We start from the raw sequence: 22,000 nt of genomic DNA, 5'->3' as shown, positions 1-22,000 counted from the left end.
GCGATAAGGTACTAAATTTTAGGCAAGACGGCAATTTTAAGTACTAACTACGAAAGCATCGTTAGTCTAGGGGCTAGTTTGACTAAGTTTCATTGGAGTTTTCTTCCAGAAAATCTGTTCGAAAGCTTTTCTGGTAAAAGTTCAGGCGCAGGCTTTAGGTGCTTGCGGAATCTCAGGACTTTCAACTCTGTTAACTGCTAGACTCCGGACTGCAGGGCCGGATCTACCATATGACTTTGAGGGCTTCAGCCCAGGGCCCCGTAGATTCAAGGGGGCCCCAGCTCAAGTCAAAGTTAAAAATAGACGATAATGCGAAAGAATCCATAAATTTATTAAATTAAACAGATCGTATGGTTCGCAGCCCTGCGAGTCCTGCAATTAATCAAACCCATTCAATTAATTTAATTCAAGTCTAGTTCAGATATGTCTTAGGGCCCCTATGTAGTGTTAGCCCAGGGCCCCCTAAACTTACGGTCAGGATCAGGCAGACTGATTTTAGAAATCCCTTTATAGGAATAGATAAGAACTTCGTGGTATTAACTCGGTGGTAGGACTTTGTGCAAGCTTGTCTGGGTAAGTACCACCCACTCATAACATATTCTACCGACAAGCTGCAATTAAATTAGTATTGTCGTGATTCAGTTTGAAGGGCGAATGAGGCAGTGGAACTTCAGCCACCAGGGACATAACATCTTAGTTCCCAAGGTTTTTGCGTCTACCAATTTGATTCATGAAAGATACATTTCACCGTCCTAACCAGAGATTCGTCCCTATATGATGGTCGAAATTAACTCTATCCATCTGTCTGTCTGTTGCTCTTTCACGCCCAAACCGCTAAACCGAATTTGATAAAGTTTAGTATGAAGCAAGCTTGAACTCCAATGAATGACTTATATTCATTTTTGTCCCTCCAATTAAGCTTAAAGCTTGTGCTTAGAGTGGGGACGGCAACAGTCCAAGGGATCAGGTCGACTGAGAATTTTTACACCAGTATTGTAACCAATGGGTTCTTCGTACCAATAATTAATTTCAAGATTATTAGAGGTAAGAGCCGAGATGGGCGAGTGGTTAGAATGCGTGCATCTTAACCGATGATTTCGGGTTCAAACCCAGGCAAACACCACTGAATTTTCATGTGTGTGATTTGTGTTTATAATTCATCTCGTGCTCGCCGGTGAAGGAAAACATAATGAGGAAATTGCACGTGTCTAATTTCAACGAAATTCTGCCACATGTGTATTCCACCAACCCGCATTGGAGCAGCGTGGTGGAATATGCTCAAAACCTTCTCCTCAAAGAGAGAGGAGGCCTTAGCCCAGCGGTGGGACATTTACAGGCTGTTAGTGTGGAAAAAAAATAACGTTATTTACACAACTCAATGTGATGGTATCTAATCCTATTAAACAAACAGACTTACTGTAAAATATTATCATAACAATATCATAATAAAACATTTTTTTTGTGTGTTTGCTTGTTCGTTACTAGAACTCCCCCCCCCCCCTCCCCAACGGAAAAAATATATATATTTGCACACACCAGTAGCACACGTGGCTCCTCATAGCGAACAAATATTCATTGATCATTTCAAACGGCGCCTCTTGCAGCACGTAGTCCACACGACGGCCATCGTTTAGCTTGCCGAGCATGTCCGCCGTCACCTGCCGACGACGTCATCGAACGAATGAACGAATGAACGAAATGAAAGATGAATGTAATTGAAATCTATACATTATATAAAACAAAGTCGCTTACCGCTGTCTGTCCGTATGTATTCTTAGATCTTTAAAATTACACAAAGGATTTTGATGCGGTTTTTGTTAATAGATAGATCGATTCAAGAGGAACGTTTATATGTATAATACATGCTCAATATAGTAGAGAAACACTGATAATTTTAGAGGTTTCTAAAGTGATGTCGTAAATAAACACATTTTTTTGAGCTTCATTGCAAACGCTGGCTGAACCCTACGAGATAGATCAAAATAATGTACTACAGTATTGTACACCTTAAAAAGGTCTTCGACAAAGTCCGCGATGGTATATATGTATGTCTATCTCTTAGGGATAGCCCACAATAACCATTTTTTATCCTTTACTTTTACGAGAAATAATGACTTATTTTCGGAGCGATTTAAGCAATACACCATTAATCCTTATCCAATTAAGTACCTTAAATACATTGTGCATTTAATATAGATCAATACGGCTCTTTACAGCATGTAATTTAAATGAATATTTTCGAAGATATTACAGATTTAAAACGCGGGCACATAGCGGTTTGTATTGTCTAACGACTGAAAAACTGTGAACGTTGTAAGACGTTCTGTAGTATATTTAGTATCAGCATTGCACCCGAAGCCGGGGCGGGTCGCTTGTTTATATATAAAACAACTCACAAAGTTTTCTTGGTTGGTTTCGTCCTTGGGTTCGGCGTTCAATTCTTCTTTCTCCATTTCCTCTTCGACAACCTTCAAAAAAATCATTATATAGTTACCAGCTCTATAAAACACAAACTTACAAACCCCGTTTTAACCCCCTTAGGGGTGGAGTTCCGTAAAATCCGGTCTCAGCGGATGTCTACTCCCTATAAGGAACGTACCAGTAAAATTTCAAGTTTGTAGTTCTTATATATACTATAAACAGTAAAAGGCTGTGAACTTCCCACGACTGGGCTCAGGTCTCCTCTCCCTTTGGGGAGAAGATTAGGAACATACACCACGCTGCTCAAACGCGGTAGAATTTCGTTGAAATTATAACGAACAATGCTATTAAAGGAACCAAAGTCTACTAATCGAGCAGTATCACCATCAGTTAGTCGTCTAACTGTTCTGCGTGTGCTATAACTGAGTCTCGATAGATCAAACCGAGATATAGATCAATCTCACCTTCTCGAGATGCTGATCCGGGGGAGGCTGCGTCTTCCACATGCTGGACCACGTGTTTTTTATGGACTCGATCAGTTTCTGTTTTATGTCCGCGCCGACGCGCGCCATCGTGTCCTTGAGCTCTGAAAATGTAATACATTGCCACATTTATAGTTTTCGTAATCAATTCTAATATAAGACTTGAGAAATAATTATGATATCGAAAGGAGGACGTCGTCAAATGTGCGTCGCTGTGACGTCATCGGGGCGTGACGTTCGTGGGCGGAGTCAAGTCATAACGCACCAATCGGTGCGTCGATCGTTTGAGATACGTTTGAAGAGTTGGTTTTTTATTAATAAATAAATATTTGAAAATGAAAATGGTCACTGCCCATGTATATCGGCGCCGTAAGAAAAATAAATATAAATCAACCAACCTCCGGAACTAAGATGTTATCTCTCCTGCGCCTGTAGCTACACTCACTGACCCTTAGCCTCATTACCAAACATCAAAACTCAGTATTGTTGTTTTCCGGTGGAATATCTGATGAGTAACTGGTACCTACCCAGACGGGCCTGCACGAGTTCCTAACTCCAAATACACGTATTTAAATATCTAATAGAACATTTTATCTTTCAATTACGATTTGAGGGTTCAAATCCAGACAAGCACTATCGAAAACATCGTGAGGAAACCTGGACGTGCCTAATTTAAATGAAATGCTGCCACGCGTTTATCTAACCTAACCAAACCGCATTGCAGCACAGTCGTATGAGCTCCGAAACATCTCCGGGAGAGGGCCTTAAACTGCCTCCACCTCAGAAGAAAAAGAGCCCTAGCCAAGCAATGGGGCCTATACACATACAGCCTTTTAATACTCATTACTAAGGACAGTACGGACACATCTTTCGTTCATACCCAAGTGCATACGTTTCCGCCCTTTGTGGTGAGGAATGAGGAACGGCTTCACGTCTCTCAGCTCAGGATTGATCATCGGTTCGATTCTGCAATCAAATGTTATTCACAGCGCATTAGACAACCATTTTGCTGGTTGCTCTCCGACAGAGCGACCATCTTAGCTGATTTCAATATATTATACGAGTACAGAAACTTCCGCGTCGGTCTAGTGGTTAGATATAAGGCTGCAGAACCCGAGATCCTTATATACGGATGGATATAAAGTTACTGGGTTGTACTAGCGAATGATTCTCAGTAGAAGTTGGAGTGAGAAGTGAAGAGTGTACGCTACCATGCTTTCGAAAGCACGTAAAACTGTTGGTCCTGCGTCTGAGCTCCTTCCGGTCGTATCGGATTTGCCCTCCCATCGGATTACGAGTGGGAGGGAGCAGAGAGTGCACCTGTTTGCACACACACAATCTCTATAATATGTCCTGGACTGGCTGGTCTCCCTTGAGATTGGACGCCGTGACCGAAATCGGTCAGTACGACATCAAAATTACCACGCAATTAATGATGTTTTGTGACTGCAATGTGCATAGAACAATAGAATTCACTTTGGATCTCGCTCGTGAATTTTCAACAACGTTACGATGATACGCCATTGCGATACGTGTATCCTACGAATGTTATAATCATAAGTCGATGTCGCATATATGAGATTTAATGCTCGTGTTCTGCGGTGAGTTTCGAGTTACGACATTTATTCGCACGAGATGCAGATTTTTCGAGATGACATTTCGGCCTTTATTATAATAACAATAAAATAATGTATGTATGTATGTATGTATGTATGTACTATATATTTCATTCTTTAATGTAAGTAATCTATCATTTCTGACTGCTTTTGTTTTTTTTTTTTTTTTAATTTTTTTGTAATAACAGTCTCTAATTCTATTGCGTATAGAACCCCTAGCCATTGTCAAATTATCACTTTCAAAATTGCTATGAACAAATCTGCAGCCTTTAACGCCTCCTCTGCGGTAGGCAATCGTTCTCCCTCGCCCTCCCCTTCTCCGTATGCGATGCGTGACCTTCAAGTGTCAATAACTCACTGAGATTAAAAACAAAACCAGTCAAGTGCCGAACGTAGCCGAGAATCAACGAACATTACCGAAGATGTAAAGAATCACGTCGGACATTGCAACCGGACACGATTTATTAAAAATGAGTCATAATAAACTGTCACTACAAGGGAAGTCATTCTATCCGACTTTTTTTACAAAGAATTTTACATGAAAACCAAACTTCATAGTGTAATTACGTCACAATAAAGTTTTTTACCTATAAATTATCTATACATACAATAAAATTGGAGTGTCTGTCTGTAATATTAAAATAACCCAACCAATGCATACGTATGTATACACGGTACATATACCACAATAACATTTTTTACAATTTTTGTCTGTCTGTCTGTTTGTTCCGGCTAATCTCTGGAACGGCCGGACCGATTTCGACGGAACTTTCACCGGCAGATAGCTGATATAATACGTAGTAACTTAGGCAACTTTTATTTTAGAATTACATTTGGAATAAAAATAAAATCAAGCTACAATATCCAAATAACTTAAATTCATACAACGCGCACGAAGTCGCGGGCACAGCCATTTAACAATAAATTCGAAATAGTTACCTGTACGCGATCGGATCGTAGGGGTGGAATATGTTGAAGAAATTCTTGCAGGTCGGAAAGTGGAAGTCTTTTCCGAGAGTTTCGACGCCTCGTATGCAGTTGAACATCGCTGAAATATTGACAAAAGTATAAACTGACCGCTGGGAAGTGGTTTCAATCGCGTTGATCGTTCGAGTTATCCACGTACGGACGGATGGAAACTTGGATGGCTGGGGGGTTGGAACACGTGCCTCTGAACTGATGGTTATGGGTTCGAACCCGGGCAAGCACCACTGAATATCCATGTGCGTTAATTGTATTTATAAGTCGTCTCCTTCTCGGCGGTGATGGAAAACATCGTGAGGTCGGCATGTATCTTATTTCAATGAAATTCGGCCACATGTATACCCAATTCAAGCGGCGTGATGGATTTATCACCACGCCGTCTCCTCAAAGGGAACAGAGGTCTTAGCCCAGCAGTGGGACTCCTTTAGTACTGTAGCGATTTTCGTCCAATCAGATTATAAGACCGAGCCGAAGGAAAACGGTCACAATCATGCATAGACATCAGTAACCTTGGAAGGTAAGATATTACATCCCTTGTGCCGGTAGCAACGCTCACTCACCCCTTTAACTGGAACAGACTGATTGCTATTTGAGGGGAGAATGCGTGATGGATAGATGATAGCTAACCAGACGGACTCGCACAGAGCCCTATCGCCAAAAAATAATGCAAGCGACCTCACCGATTGGACTTCCAAGGGCATACATCGCGTCCGGTACGAATTCGAGGCTCGGATACTTGACGCACGGCTGACCGGTGCCGGCCGGGCCCGTCACGTACTGCTCCTGTTCCGACATTGGAACACCCTGAAATAGTCATCATTTAAATTCCCTATCATCATTTTTGATTGACAAACAGGTGACCACATGGTAGGTGGTCACCACCACCGACAGATATAGGTACTGTGAGAGATATTAATCATTCACTAAGTAAGATGACCACCGACCGAGATCTCATGTCCCTTGTGCTTATAGTTACACTGGCTCACTCACGCCAACAAGTATCGCTGTTCGGTGGTACAATATATGTTGAGTTACGAGGCCACGTACCCACACGGGCAGGTAGCCCTGCCACCAAGAACAGACTGTAGTTGCGTGTGTGAAAGAAACCAAACTCATCCGAAACGGTTGAATCGATATCGATAAAACAAAAATATGTATTTTAGGGAGTCCCTAGATGATTATATCCAAATTGAGCGTTGTATCGTTTTAAATACAATGAGACTTTATCTGAGACTGCCTTGCCAACCTTAACCAAACGGATTTTATACGATATATACGATATCAAATTCATTGAGATCTGTAGATGGTTTGAAATATTATGATGACCGTTTAAGTTGTCCAAATTATTATCCCGACCAATAGAGATGTACATACATATATTACGATACGAGTGTTTTATGCAGACCCTTATTGTGCCCAAGCAAAGCGGGGTCTGAAAATTTGTTTATTCATCCATAATTATGGATTCGAACAACACCAGTTAAATAAAATACAAATACAACATTTACCTTCGGCATCTGATGGCACAGCAGGTCATAGAGGATTACGCTGCCCAAGGAATGCCCCCCGAGGGACACCCCACCCTTAAAGTCTGGGTTTCTTGACCTAAAGAGACTGTAAATACGATTCAGCTCGCTGCAGACCGTGTTTATTATTGTCTGTAAAAAAATAAAAATAAAACAATTAAATTAGTCATTTAAGGATTTCCAAGAAAAGATACATATTTAACTTTTGTAAAAAAAAGGGCTTTAAAGTATAATTAAAATGTTACTTCAATTACAGGAAACATACAGCTTAGATGATTAAGTTAGACTAAGCAGAGTATATAAATATAAACTAAAAATGTCTTGGGAAGTCCGTTTTGAACGAAGCTGCTTTCGCTATATACAGGGGTTCGCTATATACAAGATATATTATACAGGGTTATTGGCAATTCGACGTATTCCAGTTAGGAGGTGATAGGGGTGATTATTTGCAATATTTTTAATATCAAATCATCAAAATCAGTCAAATGTGCATGATGCATTTTAGCTTTTTTCAAAATAAGTCAAACTTGAAACTTCCAAAATTTATTTAAAAAAAAGTATCAATTTAAATAATTTTTTATCTTTTGATTTATAAAAATGATTAAACAATGGTTATTTGCCAATATAAAAAAAATAATTATCGGTCCAAATTTAAAAATGCGAGACGGAAAACGATATTATTTTAATTTATTTGAATCCACAAAAATCGTTATGAAACTTGTCCTGCAGATTATTTTGAAAACATAACCGTTTTATCAGCTCTCCAAAAATGTACAACAACTAGGAACTTATTTCAAAACAACCGAAATAAAATGACCACAAAGGCCTCTGCTGGAAATTGGTGTAGCTCCGTATAGTGATACTCGTTTGAATGAAAACAATAACAGAAATAAGTTTAAAAAACACGTGTGCGTTTCGAAGTGATAACTTAAAACTAATCGAGTGATAGAGGAGCCTGCCCACCGATGGTGTACGCGTAAGAGAAAAATAATCCAGACAGACTGGCGCCGTAACGCGTTACGTAACGAAGCAGTTTACCCTCCCGAAAGAAGTTATCGCTTCCATTATATGATATAAAACAATAGAAAGAGACAGAGTTAAAGAGAAAGAGAGGCAGAGGTCGCTTAGAGAGCGTAACGCGTATTCCCTGACGTGACGATTTCTGCCAGTTCACTCTACAGTAAGCCGCGTTAAACAAATCCGTACTAATAACCCCGTTCAAGTTGGCTTGACCTTTTTGACAGACGGGCTAGTGATGGGAAACAGAAAATATAACATATATAACAGTCGATGGAACGATGGAATGCGTAATTCAATTTTTTTTTAAAGTTATTTTTCCATACCAGCTAAGAGAGACCCCAACCACTAGCCAAAAAAAACCCCAAACAAAAGGACCCCGTTCGTAACAATAACTTAACAATGGTCTTTAATAAGCATTTTTGTAATCGATATTTGTAGCAGTTACCGCCTGTTATTCGCGTCCCTACCGTCCGACCGACGTAACATCGTACAAGCGTCTATTATTTTCAGTGTTTCTATTTAAATTTTACTTTGAAGCAATAATATATAATAGAAAAATTCTTAAAATTTTCGAATAACGCTCGTATCTTTACAGACTTTTGTATTAAATGTATTTTTTTTAAATATTTATACATTTTTTAAAATCATTAAATTAAGAAAATAATATGTTCGTCATTGCAAAGTTATGTCGATCGGAAAAATTTACATCTGTCAAAAAGATCGAGTTATCTCGTACAGGGTGTAATCAAAGTGAAATAAATGAAAATCAAAATTTAAAAAAAAAATCCGATAGCTTTTGAAGCAATATTAAAAAAAAAAATTTTCATGTGACAAAATCGATATAGTCCGACTGGTGACACCAGTAGTTTAATTAATGGTAGGGCGTTGTGCGGAACCTCCCAGTCACCACATACTCAGTTGTTGTGTACCAGTTTCAAGGGCCGAGTTGTGTAACTACAGTACGAGGGATTTAACGTAGCGCCCAAGGTCGACAGCGCATTGGCGATGCATATATTCAGCCTGTAAATTTCCCACTGCTGGGCTAAGGCCTCCTCTCCCGTTGAGGAGAAGGTATGGAGCATATTCCACCACGCTGCTCCAATGCGGGTTGGTGGAATACACATGTGGCAGAATTTCGTTGAAATCAGACACATGCAGGTTTCCTCATGATGTTTTCCTTCACGGCCGAGCACGAGATGAATTATAAACACAAATTAAGCACATGAAAATTCAGTGGTGCCTGCCTGGGTTTGAACCCGAAATCATCGGTTAAGATGCACGCGTTCGAACCACTGGGCCATCTCGGTTCATATTTGGCGATGCAAGGAACTGTTAATATTGCTTAAAGTATACAGGACCACTTATCCGATGGGTCATATGCCAGTATGTCGATCTATCTGAAATAAATAAAAAAAAAAAAACCAAACCTACCTGACAAAAGACAGGGCTCGTGTAAAACAGTACGTCGAGTATCGTATCGTTCGTGAAGTTTCTTAACCGCGGTATGCTCTCTAGGGTGACGGCTGCTAGACGCCTGTCGACGCCCGTCGTTCCCGAATGTAGACTCGAATGCCAGGATATTGGCAACACCTGTCGAATCAAAACATACTTCATTCGAGTAGTTTTTTACGATCACTTTTGAATCGTCATTTTACGAACTATATTAAGTCGAGCTACCACCGGTTCGGAATGTGGATTCTACCGAGAAGAACCGGCAAGAAACTTAGTAGTTACTCTTTTTCAACGTCTAAGAATACAGTCATGTTAGTTAAATACAATTATATACGTATGTTATGTTATTTCTCCTGCCTGGAAGTCAACAAGCATTCCTAGACGTCCAAACAAAAAATCCTTCTGCACTCCAGCAATCTTATACAAATTTAGGTGAAGATGCAACTCTTAACAGACTCAAGAATTCATTTAATGACCTGTCATCTAACAGCGATATTGACATCTTTCACAATAATAAAACTATAACTTTATTAAACATTCCAACTATTCCATTCCATATTTAAGTATGGTTGGCGGACGAGCATATGGGCCACCTGATGGTAAGTGGTCATGACAGCCCACAGACAAAGGCGCTGTAAGAAATATTAAACATTCCTTACATCACCTATGCGCCACCAACCTTGGGAACTAAGTTGTTATGTCCCTTGTGCCTGTGATTACACTGGCTCACTCACCGTTCTGACTGGAACACAACAATACAGAGTACTGTTATTTGGCGGTAGAATATCTGATGAGTGGGTGGTACCTACCCAGACGGACTTGCAAACAGATAAACAGACAGACAGACAGAAAAATTCTCAGTAACACCACGGAGTCTCCGAGTTGGAAGTGTGTACAGTCCCGTACCTCGCAAAGAACGTAAAGCCGTTGGTCCTGCGTCTGTACTGCTTCTTTCACTGCTTGTGAGGGAACAGAGAGTGCGCCTGTTTGCACTCATGCTCAATAACATGTCCTGCGTTGGCTGGACTCCCTCGAGATTGACAGCCGAAATCGGTCAGGACGGATCGTGTTATAACATTATTATAAATAATACACTCACCTCAACTCTGCCCACTAATCCACTATCATATGAATTTTTGTAATGGGACTGTATCAGCTGAAGACTCGTAGCTCTAAAGTCGTCCACTGAAAATAGACAAAATGAAGAATTCAGTAAACTGTTTACATTTTACGTGGAAAACTGATCAGCAGTGGGGAGAGCACCTCAATTGCTAATCATTTCGTGATCAAATACAGGCACCATTGATTTTTTTCATGGGAATTGTTTTTGTAACTTCGGTTGACGGAGGAGCAATGAGTCACGGACACACACTGCACAGACACAAATATTTATCATTCCTCGTATCACCAATACTACACCAATCGTGGGAACTAAGATGTTATGTCCCTTGTGTCTGTAGTTAGACTGCTCACTCACCCTTCAAACCGGAACGCTACTGGCGGTGTTTACGAATATACGACGACTAGGTGGTACAGGGGCTTGAATAGGCTCAACCACCAAGTAAATAAAATATACTAGAAAAAGCAGAGTAATTTCTATGTTAGCGATTGAACAAAGTGACCACGTAAAGTCAAACCGAGATGGCCGAGTGGTTAGAACGTGTGCATCTTAACCGATGATTTCGGGTTCACACCCAGGCAGGCACCACTGTATTTTCATGTGCTTAATTTGTGTTGAAGGCTCAGCGGTGAAGGAAAACATCGTGAGGAAAGTGTATTCCACCAACCCGCATGGGAACACGGTGTTTGAATATGCTCCAAACCTTTTTCGTCAAAGGGAGAGGAGGCCTTAGCCCAGCAGTAGGAAATTTACAGGCTGCTAATGTAATGTAATGAGTCAAAGCATCCATTCGTCTGCCTTCCAGTTGTGCTCTAAGAATAACTAATAAATATCCCAATAATGGACCTGGGGAGGTCACGACAGCATGAAAAAGAGATCCCGTCACGCCCCCGAAAAGACGGAGAGAATACTAGGGCGCACAATACCTGGGCATCGGCAAGTCATCATCATGTAAAATTATATAATAAATAGTTGATATTCTAGAGGGGGAGCCAGGACACCCTTAGTACAGGGCAACCTAGTTTGGACTCCTGTCTCCCACGCACAATTCTACTTATTATTAAGACGCATTTAAACTATAATGTCTGTAATGTGGGAGATAATAAGATAAATTATTATATTATACTAAGTCCCACAAACACGCACTTAATATGGAGAAAACAATATTTTTTCGCAACGAGATAAAAAAAGGCTTTCTCCATAGCCCTTTCATCAAGCTTCTCCACTGCGAGTTTTACACACACACGTGGCAAAGTATCCTTCGACACATATGTATAAACTTCCTTAAGCTTATTTTAAGTACCTAGTCAAGATAAACTTTTGCCAACTCGACGAATGACAAAAAAAACCTTAAATATAAAACCAACTTTCCAAATAAACTCACCAACTTCTTCGACTGGTCGGAAGCGCATATCACAAGCTGATCCGACGCCGTGGCAGAGCAGCAGCAGGTGGTCGATACTCGAAGGCTCCGTGTCCTCGATTTCGGATTCGACGAACCCGCGACGAACCACGCGAGGACGCATCATTGATTGCTTTGGAACAAAAGTGAAGCATAAGAAATAAGTTCCGTAACACTCTCTCTTCCGTCCTTTCTTAAAATATAAACTATATTGATGATGATGAGGACGTCCTCTGGATTCGGGCACTCCGTTCTCAAAAGTAGAGAACCATCAATAACTTTGTATTTTAAATGTTGAAAAAGAGTAACTACTGATTTTCTAAGTTCTACTCGGTAGAATCTACATTCCGAACCGGTGGTAGCTTCACTTAATGTAGTTTGTAAAATGACGATTCAAAAGTTCTTGTAAAAGCCTACTCGAATAAAGTATATTTTGATTGATTGAAACCAAAACTGTAAATTAATGAAGCAAACGTAAAAGCAACTTATCATAATTCTAGTATCTTGACGCATAGCCTTTTACAAGATGGCGCCCAACGCACATAGAAAATCGAGGTCGCAAATTTCAAGTCAGGTATTCCTAAACCCCTCCTACAATATATCCAAAATTCAGCCTTCAATTGCTTTCCTCGGCCATATTTTCGTATACAATGACCGAACTAACATGAAAGTCAGGGAATAGAAAATATAATTGTACACCAAAATATGTCCTACGTAATCAATCAGGAGGTTTTTTTATATAAAGTAATCTATTCTACACATATAATAAAATTGGAGTGTCTGTTTGTAAATAAATCAATATCAACTAACAATTCTTTTTTTCTGATTCCTGTACTCCCCAGCTCCGTGTACGAGGAACACCAGGTGATCGATCCTTCTTGGCTGTTCCGCTGGGTTTTTTAACTTGGGTGGGTTACGGTACACACGCTTACCAAGGGTAAATAGCTAGGAAAGGGAATTTAGGTAAATATGGAATAGGTAAAGGGATTTGTACTATATATAAACCTTCTGTACATGTGTACATAACTGATCTCCAACCGGTTGGACCGATTGCGATGATTTTTAATGTGCATTTAAGAGGGTTCCTGTTTTGTTTAGATGGGATCCTGTAGGTGGCGCTGCGATCGGAATTAAAATATTTATTTCACCCGCATGAAGTCAAGACAGACAGATGGTAGTCAAATAATTATTTTCAGAAACTATTCGTTTTCAATCAAAATTAACCATTCCTTACATCATCAATGCACCAAATATCTTGAGACTAAGATATTAAGTCCGTTGTTCCTGTAGTAACACTGGCTCATTCATCCTTCAAACCGGAACACAACTATATAAAATATTGCTGCTTAGCGTTACTAACTACAGGCACAAGGACCATAATAACTTAGTTCCCAAGGTTGGTGAGTATCGGAGATGTCAGGTCAATGTTTATTTCTATGGTGGTGACCACTTACCATCAGCTGATAAATCCGCTGGTAAACCCGTCCGCCTATTTAAAAAAAAGTAACTTCTCAGCCGGTATTTCAAAAAGTCCTACCAAATATAAAGAAATACATTTCGAACCATATGAGGCAAATAAATTTTGGTGACTTACTGGTGATGAGCTGAACGCATCGTTGGCGCTGTTCTGCAGGAAGTGGACCATCACAGCCGGTCCGTGCATCACGACCAGCTCGTTGTTTGGCAACACGAGTCGCCTGTGCCATTCACCAGTGGTTATCCCGTGGATGTATTCCTCCTATTATGACAAATTCGCAAACCATTATTTGAAATTCGAATGTATTTTAGTCAGTTTAAATCAATTCAGTTGCCATGACAATGCAATTTACCATTATCTAACCATGACCTGATCCACATTCAGGATTGACCCCAGACGAAATAACTCATCAACGGACAACAGTATAGACACGAAATTTCACCAAGCTGCTAGAAATAGACAACTCCATACCTTATATTTCCCTCTTATCAAGGTCAATATAATGTCAATACGTTATAGAATATTCGGCCACTTTTTTATGATACGAGTAACTGGGGCACCTGTAAGTGGTCATCACCGCCTGTACACAATGGCCCTATAAGAAATATTAACCATTTCTTACATCGCCGAGGATCATCCTCGAAGATATGGATGGTGTGTATGAGAGAGATAGATGTAATGGAAGAAAAAGAGGAGAATGGAAGGCAATGATATGCTGCGCCGACTCCTGCAGAACCGCTGTATATCTTCCTCTGGTTAGTTCCATATCCGAATTAATTGTAATCTTTACTAACAATATATGAGCACGATGCTTATTTTGACAAGGTCATGAATTCGAAAAAAAATAGTCAATTCTCACCTCAAGTTTCTCTGCGATCGTTTCAGCATATGGTACGTATCTAGCGTCCGTTGTGCCTTTGTAGAACCAGCTGCACCTGAAATTTTTATAGTTGGTATTTATTATTAGTGCTAGTAATCGCAAAATGACCGAAATTCTACCTTGATGATGATGATGTCATCATGATTTTAGCCACGGCAGCTATTCTGCATAGAGACTAGCCAACTACGCATTTGATATTACAGTGCACGGGAGTGAGCGCAAACACAGGTGTGTTCTCATAATCCAATGGAACGGAAAGAGTTCGATTCCGCAGGACCAACTGCTTTACGTGCTGTCCGAGGCATGGGGGTGTACACACTTCCGACTTCCAGACTCCGGGCTGTTGCTGAGATTTATTCGATAGAAAATACCCCTCGGAACGACCTGGGTGTTGAACCCAGGACCTCAGACTCTGAGGCCTTATATTTAGCCACTAGATTAACGGGGCAGTCTTTATATTGTTATTACTATCAAACAGATCGATATACATTTTTATATATGAGGCAGTGGTCATAACGAACATACCTCATAACATTCGTGGGCTTATCTTCCCAGTAGACGGCTATCTTCAGTCGTCCCATCACATTCACGTCGTACCGGCCGCCGTCGGTAGCCACGAGAGTGTTCTCGTTTAAGTCGGCTACAAACGGAATAATATCATTGGCAAACATTGGCATTTTATTGGCATATATTGGCAAAATACGTGGGATTATATTATGTTAGTATATTTTAACTCATATTATTCTCTTAAACGAATTTTGGTCAAAACGACGAGGGATTGTACCACCCATATTAATATATAAAAAGTCCCAAAACAAACACATATTTTACATACTTCCAAAGAGGTGTATATCTAAATTTTAATATCCTTAATCCTGATATAGCTGTTATTGACTAGATTCGGTATTTGAAACAAGGGTTGGAGCTTTAAACTTATATACAAGGAACGACAATATTTGCTATCGCTTGCTTTTATTTTGGCTTTTAAAGACAAGGACTGCTAAATACAGAAATATCATATGTTCCTTCCAAAATATACTTACGACTATTAAACGCATTCTCCAAAGCCCTGGAATCCGTGAGTGAGAATCCTTTCCAAAAGAACCTCTCCTCGGAATCTACTTGATAGAACCAGTGGTGCTTGACCGGTGCATGTTCGGATGTAGCTCGATTCTGTTGAATAAATTAGAAAAACCTTGTAAATTGTGGGTATTTTACAGGTTAATAGACACTGCTTTAATTAGCTTTCATTCTGAAACATAACGTTAAGCATTGCTGTTTGACAACTTATCCTAGCGCTGAATAGCAATACTTACTGTTGTAATGAAATTCAAATCATTAATAAAAAATCATATTATTCAATTATTATTACATTACATTAACAGCCTGCAAATTTCCCACTGCTGGGCTAAGGCCTCCTGCTCCAATGCGGGTTGATAGATACACATGTGGCAAAATTTCGTTGAAATTAGACACATGCAGGTTTCCTTACGTTGTTTTCCTTCACCGCCGAACACGAGATGAATTATTAACACAAATAAAGCACATGGAAATTCAGTGGTGCTTGCCTGGGTTTGAACCCGTAATCATCGGTTGAGATGCACGCGTTCTAGCCACTGGGCCATCTCGGTTCGGCTATTATTCAATATAAGATTATATAGATGATAAAAAAAGCGTGGAGCTAATACTTGTTGACTTCCAGGCAGGATGTAGTATATACATATATAACTGTATTTAACTGACATAACTTTGTACTTTAACTACTTAGTTCTTCCGGTAGAATCTATATTCCGAACCGGCGGTGGCTTCACTCAATATTGTTTTATAAAATCATGATTCAAAAGTGCTTGTAAAAGCCTACTTGAATATAAGTATATACTTGATAATAATAACAACGAAAATATACTTTATATTTTGATTTTGTTGTGTTTCAATTTCAAAGATAAAATGAGTGATTGTAATTGCCAAACTAGCTTAAAGAACATAACTTTTAAGTTGGCATTTAATTTTAGGTGTCAAATAAAAAGATGATATTTTCCTAAAATATTCTACGGAAGCCATTTTCAAGAAACCTGTTAATACAAATTACTATGATTACTATATTTATGTAGTAACATATAACCACAAAAATAGGATTTTTTGAAGTCAATCTAACTGTAGATTATATTAAAGATAAGACAAATTCAAGTACCTCAGACAACACAACGATTTTGTCATCAGATTCATCTTGATAGGATTGCTCGCAGAAATTAACAGTCGCAGATTTTTTAACAACATTTTCGCTTCTAGTATTCATTGTTTTCGTATCCTTTTTACTATCAGAATTCGTTTCCATGGTCTGTTTAACGTTATAACCTGTATTGTCAACAATGTTTGTGCTATCGATCATATTATAATAATATTTACAATTAACAACTGAATCTTTTGACGATTCACCTATTTTCAATGTTTCGTTATTTTGTGGCGTCGTAGCTTCTTTTCTATCAACGTTTATTGGTTCACTTGAGTTTATTTCAATTGGATGGTTAAAATTATATTCGACTGTGAAATAATTGACTGTTTTAACTGTATCGTCGTTTGGGTTTAAGTTACTAGGTGATGTTAAGTCGCGAATTAATGCCATATTTGCTAAATGATTTTGTGGAATGTGTGTCGAATTTGTTGTGGGTGTGTTTTTAAAGAAATTATTAACATTATTTTGGATTGTATTGCGTGTTTCGTCATTTGATTTATGTCTGTAATGGTTTTGGGACTCGCTCAATTCAAAAAAAGACTTCGAATGATCTGGTTTTGGTGGCGTCTTAAAATAGCTCGATAGTCTACTGAAATCGCCGTAGGCCTCCGATTCTTCTGTACTTTCTACATTTGATGAGAAGAAGTTTATTGGATCAGGTAAAGGCTCAACTTTTGTTTCTTCTGAAGATCTATCTAAAACAGGTTCACGTGATGGTTCAACTTTTGTTTCTTCTGAAGATATATCTACGACAGGTTCAGGTAATGTTTCAACCTTTGTATCTTCTGAAGGTTTATCTATAAGAACATCATCAGCGTTTTCTGAACGAGGTTCAATGGTATTTGAAATTGGTACTATTTCGCTTTTAGTAGGAGAACTATCATCATCTATCAATTTTTCAACCATAGATTCAACTTTCGAATCACAAATGATTTCATCGTCCAAGTTATCAGTTTCTTGGGTAAATATTTGATTCAAATGAATGTTTTTCGAAGTGTCAGGAATGTAAGCGATCTGATTATTAAGACTACATAATAAATCATGGGATGAAACACCACTGAGTCTTCTTCGATATTCATCTTCAAAGCCTGGAGGTATTCGCATTTGATTAGTTGTACTCGTATTGAATGAGCTTATAGTCGTGGGTGATGTTATAGAATTTTTATAATGATTTTCAACTGCATAATTTCCCGTGTCAAAGTAAGAAGCTATAGTTAACGCTGGACTAGTCGATGTTGGTAAATCAAAGGGTTTAAATTCTTTCCGTATTTCTTGGGTATTATCGTTAGAATCAGGAGTATTTTCCATTTTTTTGAATCTTTCAACTCTGTTAGTAAACGTATCGACATCTTGTGCGGGATCATCTGAACATCTTTTCTGTTCTCTATATTCTATTTTATCGTCATCAGTTTCAGATGGTTCTATAACGAAATCCTCGAATAAAGGAAAGTCTTTTTTAGCGTCTAATTCTATTGAATGAACATCTAAGCCGCTTTCGTCTGATATTGTATCCTCTTCAGGTGGAGCAGAAGGAACACTAATTTGATGAGTTAGTATAGCAGTTTCCTCTTGAGAATTTTTGTATTCAGCTTTTATTTCATCACAAGCGTTTGTAGGTATATTTTCTAAAAATAAAGATTTATCTTGAAGAAATCCAATAGGATTAGAATCTAACGGAAAATTATAATCATAATCCAATTGAGCTTCTGACGCGTGGGGCTTGTTGATCGGCCAGGGATAATTTAAAATTGGATTGTTACCACTCATATCATCAAGGAGGTCTGTTGGTGGCGGTATAATCATACTTCCTAAAATATTCTGTGCAATAAGAGATATATCTACTAATGGTTTCGAGTAATCAGATATTTCTACCGTTTCAGCATCATCGTGTAACACTGGATATAAGACAGGGTTTTCTAATTGTATTGGAGCTGTTACATTTTCTATTAACTGTTTTGTAAGGTCATCGACTTTATTTTCTTCTGGCACACTAACTTCCCTGCAAGATACATAAGTATTTAAATCAGAAACTTGATTTTCTTGCAAATCAGGTTTGATTTCACTACTTCCGACATTTCCAAATAAATTGTAGCTCGTTTGTGGAATTATTCCTGCACCTGAATTTTCAAACAAAGATACATTTTCCAATTTTGTTTCAATATCATTTATGTTAGCATCTTTAACAGAATCAGATAAGGATATTGATGATAAAGATGGAAGATTAAATAAAGGTACAGAAGGAATGATAGGAGACTGTTCGAATAATGAAAATGTAGTTGCATTCACATCAACTGATTCTTGCGGTCTTATTATAGAAGACAAATGTTCAGTCGTTTCACCCCCAATAATATTGGTTGGTTTGAAATCAGACACAGTTTTAAATCCTGGTTTTTTTATCGTCATACAATCTTCCGGTATCTTTGTAGTCTCTGTTTGAGTAATCACACCAAATTGGCTATGTATATTTGGAACATTATCTTTAGTACTGCTTATTTCTGGTTCAGATTGATTTAAACCTTTTGCTTGTACATCAACTGATGAACTGTCATCCTTAGTGACTAGTTTTAAATCATCAGGTTTTTTAATTGCGAATGGTAAAACAATTGATGTTTGTTTATCAAAGAAACCTTTGGATGAAGGATCAGTAAATACTTGTGATATTTTAGGTATATCACTAATGAAATCCGATTCGTAGTCACGAGAATTGTCAATTTTATTTTCTTTTGTTGAATTTTCTAGTGATAATGAATTATCAAAAATACATTTTAATGAATTATTTGATTGGATAATTTCATCATTTGATAAGCTAGGCAATTCATTCAGTTTTGTTCTTGATTTGTCATTAGATAGAATATCTAACTGTGGATTGTCAAAAAAACTTTTTGATGTTGGATCCAAAGTTACTTGAAAAGATTTAAAATTTTCTGTATCTATATTTTGTTTGTTGATTTCTAATATTTCTTTGTGCTCTGGCACAATTTGTCCAGTCGTTTGTCGATTGTCAAAAATTATGGATACGTTGCTCACTTCTGCTGTCTGCGAATTATTGATTAACGCGATTGGCTCGTGCTTGTGTGATTCAGATTTTTGAAGTGAAGATACATTATCTTTGTTGAACGTCGATTGCATTTCTTCTATAGCTTTAATTGTTGTCTTATCAATTATTTGATCACTTTCTACATAACCTTCTTGTGAAAGACCTGTCACTCCTTGGAAATGTTCTGCTTGTAGAGAATGTTGCTGATTATAGTCACCATACCATCCTGCATAGTAATTCGAACTAGTATTAGTCTGCGGTAAATTTTGATTGCCATAATTATCGTGTGTTGGATAATACTGATTCGTTGGATCATTTGATTGGTTAGGTCCCATTTGGTATGAATATGGATTCGATGAAGCTTGCTCTTGATTCATGGTAGGTACAAAAACCTCTAGAGTAGCACCATCGCTCTGGGGATAACTGGGGTAGCTTTGAGGCATATTTTGATAGCCATATGGATCAATTTCTTGTTTAGTGTTGCTATCGACTGCATTGTATGCTGGATCAAAGAAAGTGGTTACTGTATTTTGGATCTTATTAATATCTAAAGAGCTAAGTTTAGATTTCAATGATCCAATAATTCCAAATCCTCTAGACTCTTGTGGTTCTTCGTGCTTCTCCGTTGTTTGTCTACTTAAATCAAAAGCTGTATTATAATCTGGTTGTATTTGTTCATTGTGCTTTTGAGGGCCGTAAGCCGTATATGTTTCTATACTAGCTGGTTTACTAATATCAAATGGCGTATGTTTTTGAAAACTATTCATACTATAATCTGGATACATTGTATTTTGAGCGGTTGCTGTACTTTGATCCGGAGTAAATAGAGACCCCTGAAAAGAATTTGCTGCAACGGGGTCAATTATTGGTTTTATATTATTGCTTATACTCCCTACGCCTTCAATCGGTCCAGAATAATACTGTGGTTTCTTCTTCGACATTCTATAGCTTAGATTACCAGATAGCTTCGGTGGTTCCTGAATTGGTTTCTGAAGTTCAGGTTGCAAATTACCGAAGTGTTCAGATAAAATATTTTGAGGGACGGTTGAAATATCTTTATTCTCTTCTTTCTTAAATGAAGTAACAAAATCAGATTGAAGCGGATTATAAAACGCTGGAGGAGCTTTAGTTTCCGGTGACGTGATCTGAGATAAACTAGGTGCTAAAGGATTATATGATATATTAGGTATTTCTGCTGGTGGGTTATATAAAGTAGGAGATACAAAAGTATCTATATGTTTTTGATTTAGTGATGTATTTACAGAGTCCGCAGAGATATCCAATTCTTTAGAATTATTGGCTTTAAATGGGACCTTAGCGTCTGATAATGTTGCGTTTGCTAAATCTGATATATACATCGCTGGTTGTAATATACTCATAGACGGCAAATTCTGGACGTTTTGATCAATTTCTACTTGATGGCCTCTATTTTGGGTTGTATTAATAGTTTCAATATTGCTAGTTGGATCAAACGTTTGACCATAATTATGCATTGACGAAACAACTCCAAAACTCGACGCAACATTTGGCTCTGGCGGCATAATTGGAACGAAAATATTTTCATGCATCACACTTGGAGGCACTTGAGTTTTCAATATTGGTTGATTTCCCGAAATCCGCCTTGCAACGGACGGTGGTAAGACCGACTTCCCAGCAGATGCTTGACCGTCCCTTCGGGGTAAATTAGAAAACATTGGAGGCGGAGGAATGATAGTCGCTGCCGGTTGTGGCATTTGCGGGGTTACAATCGGTTGGAGCGCAGTCGATTCTTGTTCAAACGTTGTTAAAGTTTCACTATCGTGCAGCGATACTAAATCACTAGAAGCTTTAGCTGTATCAGTCATATCACTAGCTAAAGGATTCAATGCATTAAACGTAGATTTTTTGTCATCAATTCCTTTTTGATTATGTGCATTCTGTCCGTCTGGTATCATTTGCGGGGTTAATACTGAGTGTGGTGCACCAAGTCCTATTGATACATCATTAATTTGACTACCAACATCGTGTATATCTGCTATTTGAGCGTTAGCATTAGCTTCTACGAAGTACGGAGGAGCACTTTGATTCGTTGGTGGATTGAAATGTACGTGACTGTCACCAGAACTCAAGCCTGGTATTTGTGCATATACTTTCTTCTTCGTCGTGATTCGGTAATTTGACGCTGTACCTGAAACAAAAAGGCCATCTTTAAATAAAACAATAGGATAAACAGTTTTTAATGCAACTGCTGGTAATTTATCTAGTTGATCGTGTATCGTTGCTGCTTATGTGACTCTTTATTATTTTCTTTTATACAGAGAAACATCGAATCGGAGCAATGAGGAACGTGTTGTGAGAAAGGTTTTGAGAA

General features: G+C 38.4%; 1 protein-coding gene across 1 annotated transcript in view; it reads right to left on the bottom strand.

Annotated features, from left to right (window-relative positions):
• The window catches only part of LOC113399209 (uncharacterized), a 100,277-nt gene that overhangs the window by 2,038 nt on the left and 76,239 nt on the right, over positions 1–22,000 (bottom strand). The window contains exons 3-17 of the mRNA XM_064220072.1: positions 16,572–21,817; positions 15,424–15,553; positions 14,906–15,020; positions 14,360–14,435; positions 13,618–13,761; positions 12,006–12,156; positions 10,601–10,686; positions 9,481–9,639; positions 7,012–7,161; positions 6,184–6,307; positions 5,459–5,567; positions 3,784–3,869; positions 2,886–3,007; positions 2,397–2,468; positions 1,537–1,658 (exon numbers count right to left, since the gene is read on the bottom strand). Of these exons, the coding sequence (XP_064076142.1) occupies positions 1,537–1,658; positions 2,397–2,468; positions 2,886–3,007; positions 3,784–3,869; positions 5,459–5,567; positions 6,184–6,307; positions 7,012–7,161; positions 9,481–9,639; positions 10,601–10,686; positions 12,006–12,156; positions 13,618–13,761; positions 14,360–14,435; positions 14,906–15,020; positions 15,424–15,553; positions 16,572–21,817 (6,892 nt within the window). The remainder of the gene's footprint in view (positions 1–1,536; positions 1,659–2,396; positions 2,469–2,885; positions 3,008–3,783; positions 3,870–5,458; positions 5,568–6,183; positions 6,308–7,011; positions 7,162–9,480; positions 9,640–10,600; positions 10,687–12,005; positions 12,157–13,617; positions 13,762–14,359; positions 14,436–14,905; positions 15,021–15,423; positions 15,554–16,571; positions 21,818–22,000) is intronic.

The sequence above is a fragment of the Vanessa tameamea genome, chromosome 31 (genome assembly GCF_037043105.1).
Source record: "Vanessa tameamea isolate UH-Manoa-2023 chromosome 31, ilVanTame1 primary haplotype, whole genome shotgun sequence".
Classification (NCBI taxonomy): Eukaryota; Metazoa; Arthropoda; class Insecta; order Lepidoptera; family Nymphalidae; genus Vanessa; species Vanessa tameamea.
This window is presented reverse-complemented; position numbering and strand designations above follow the sequence as displayed.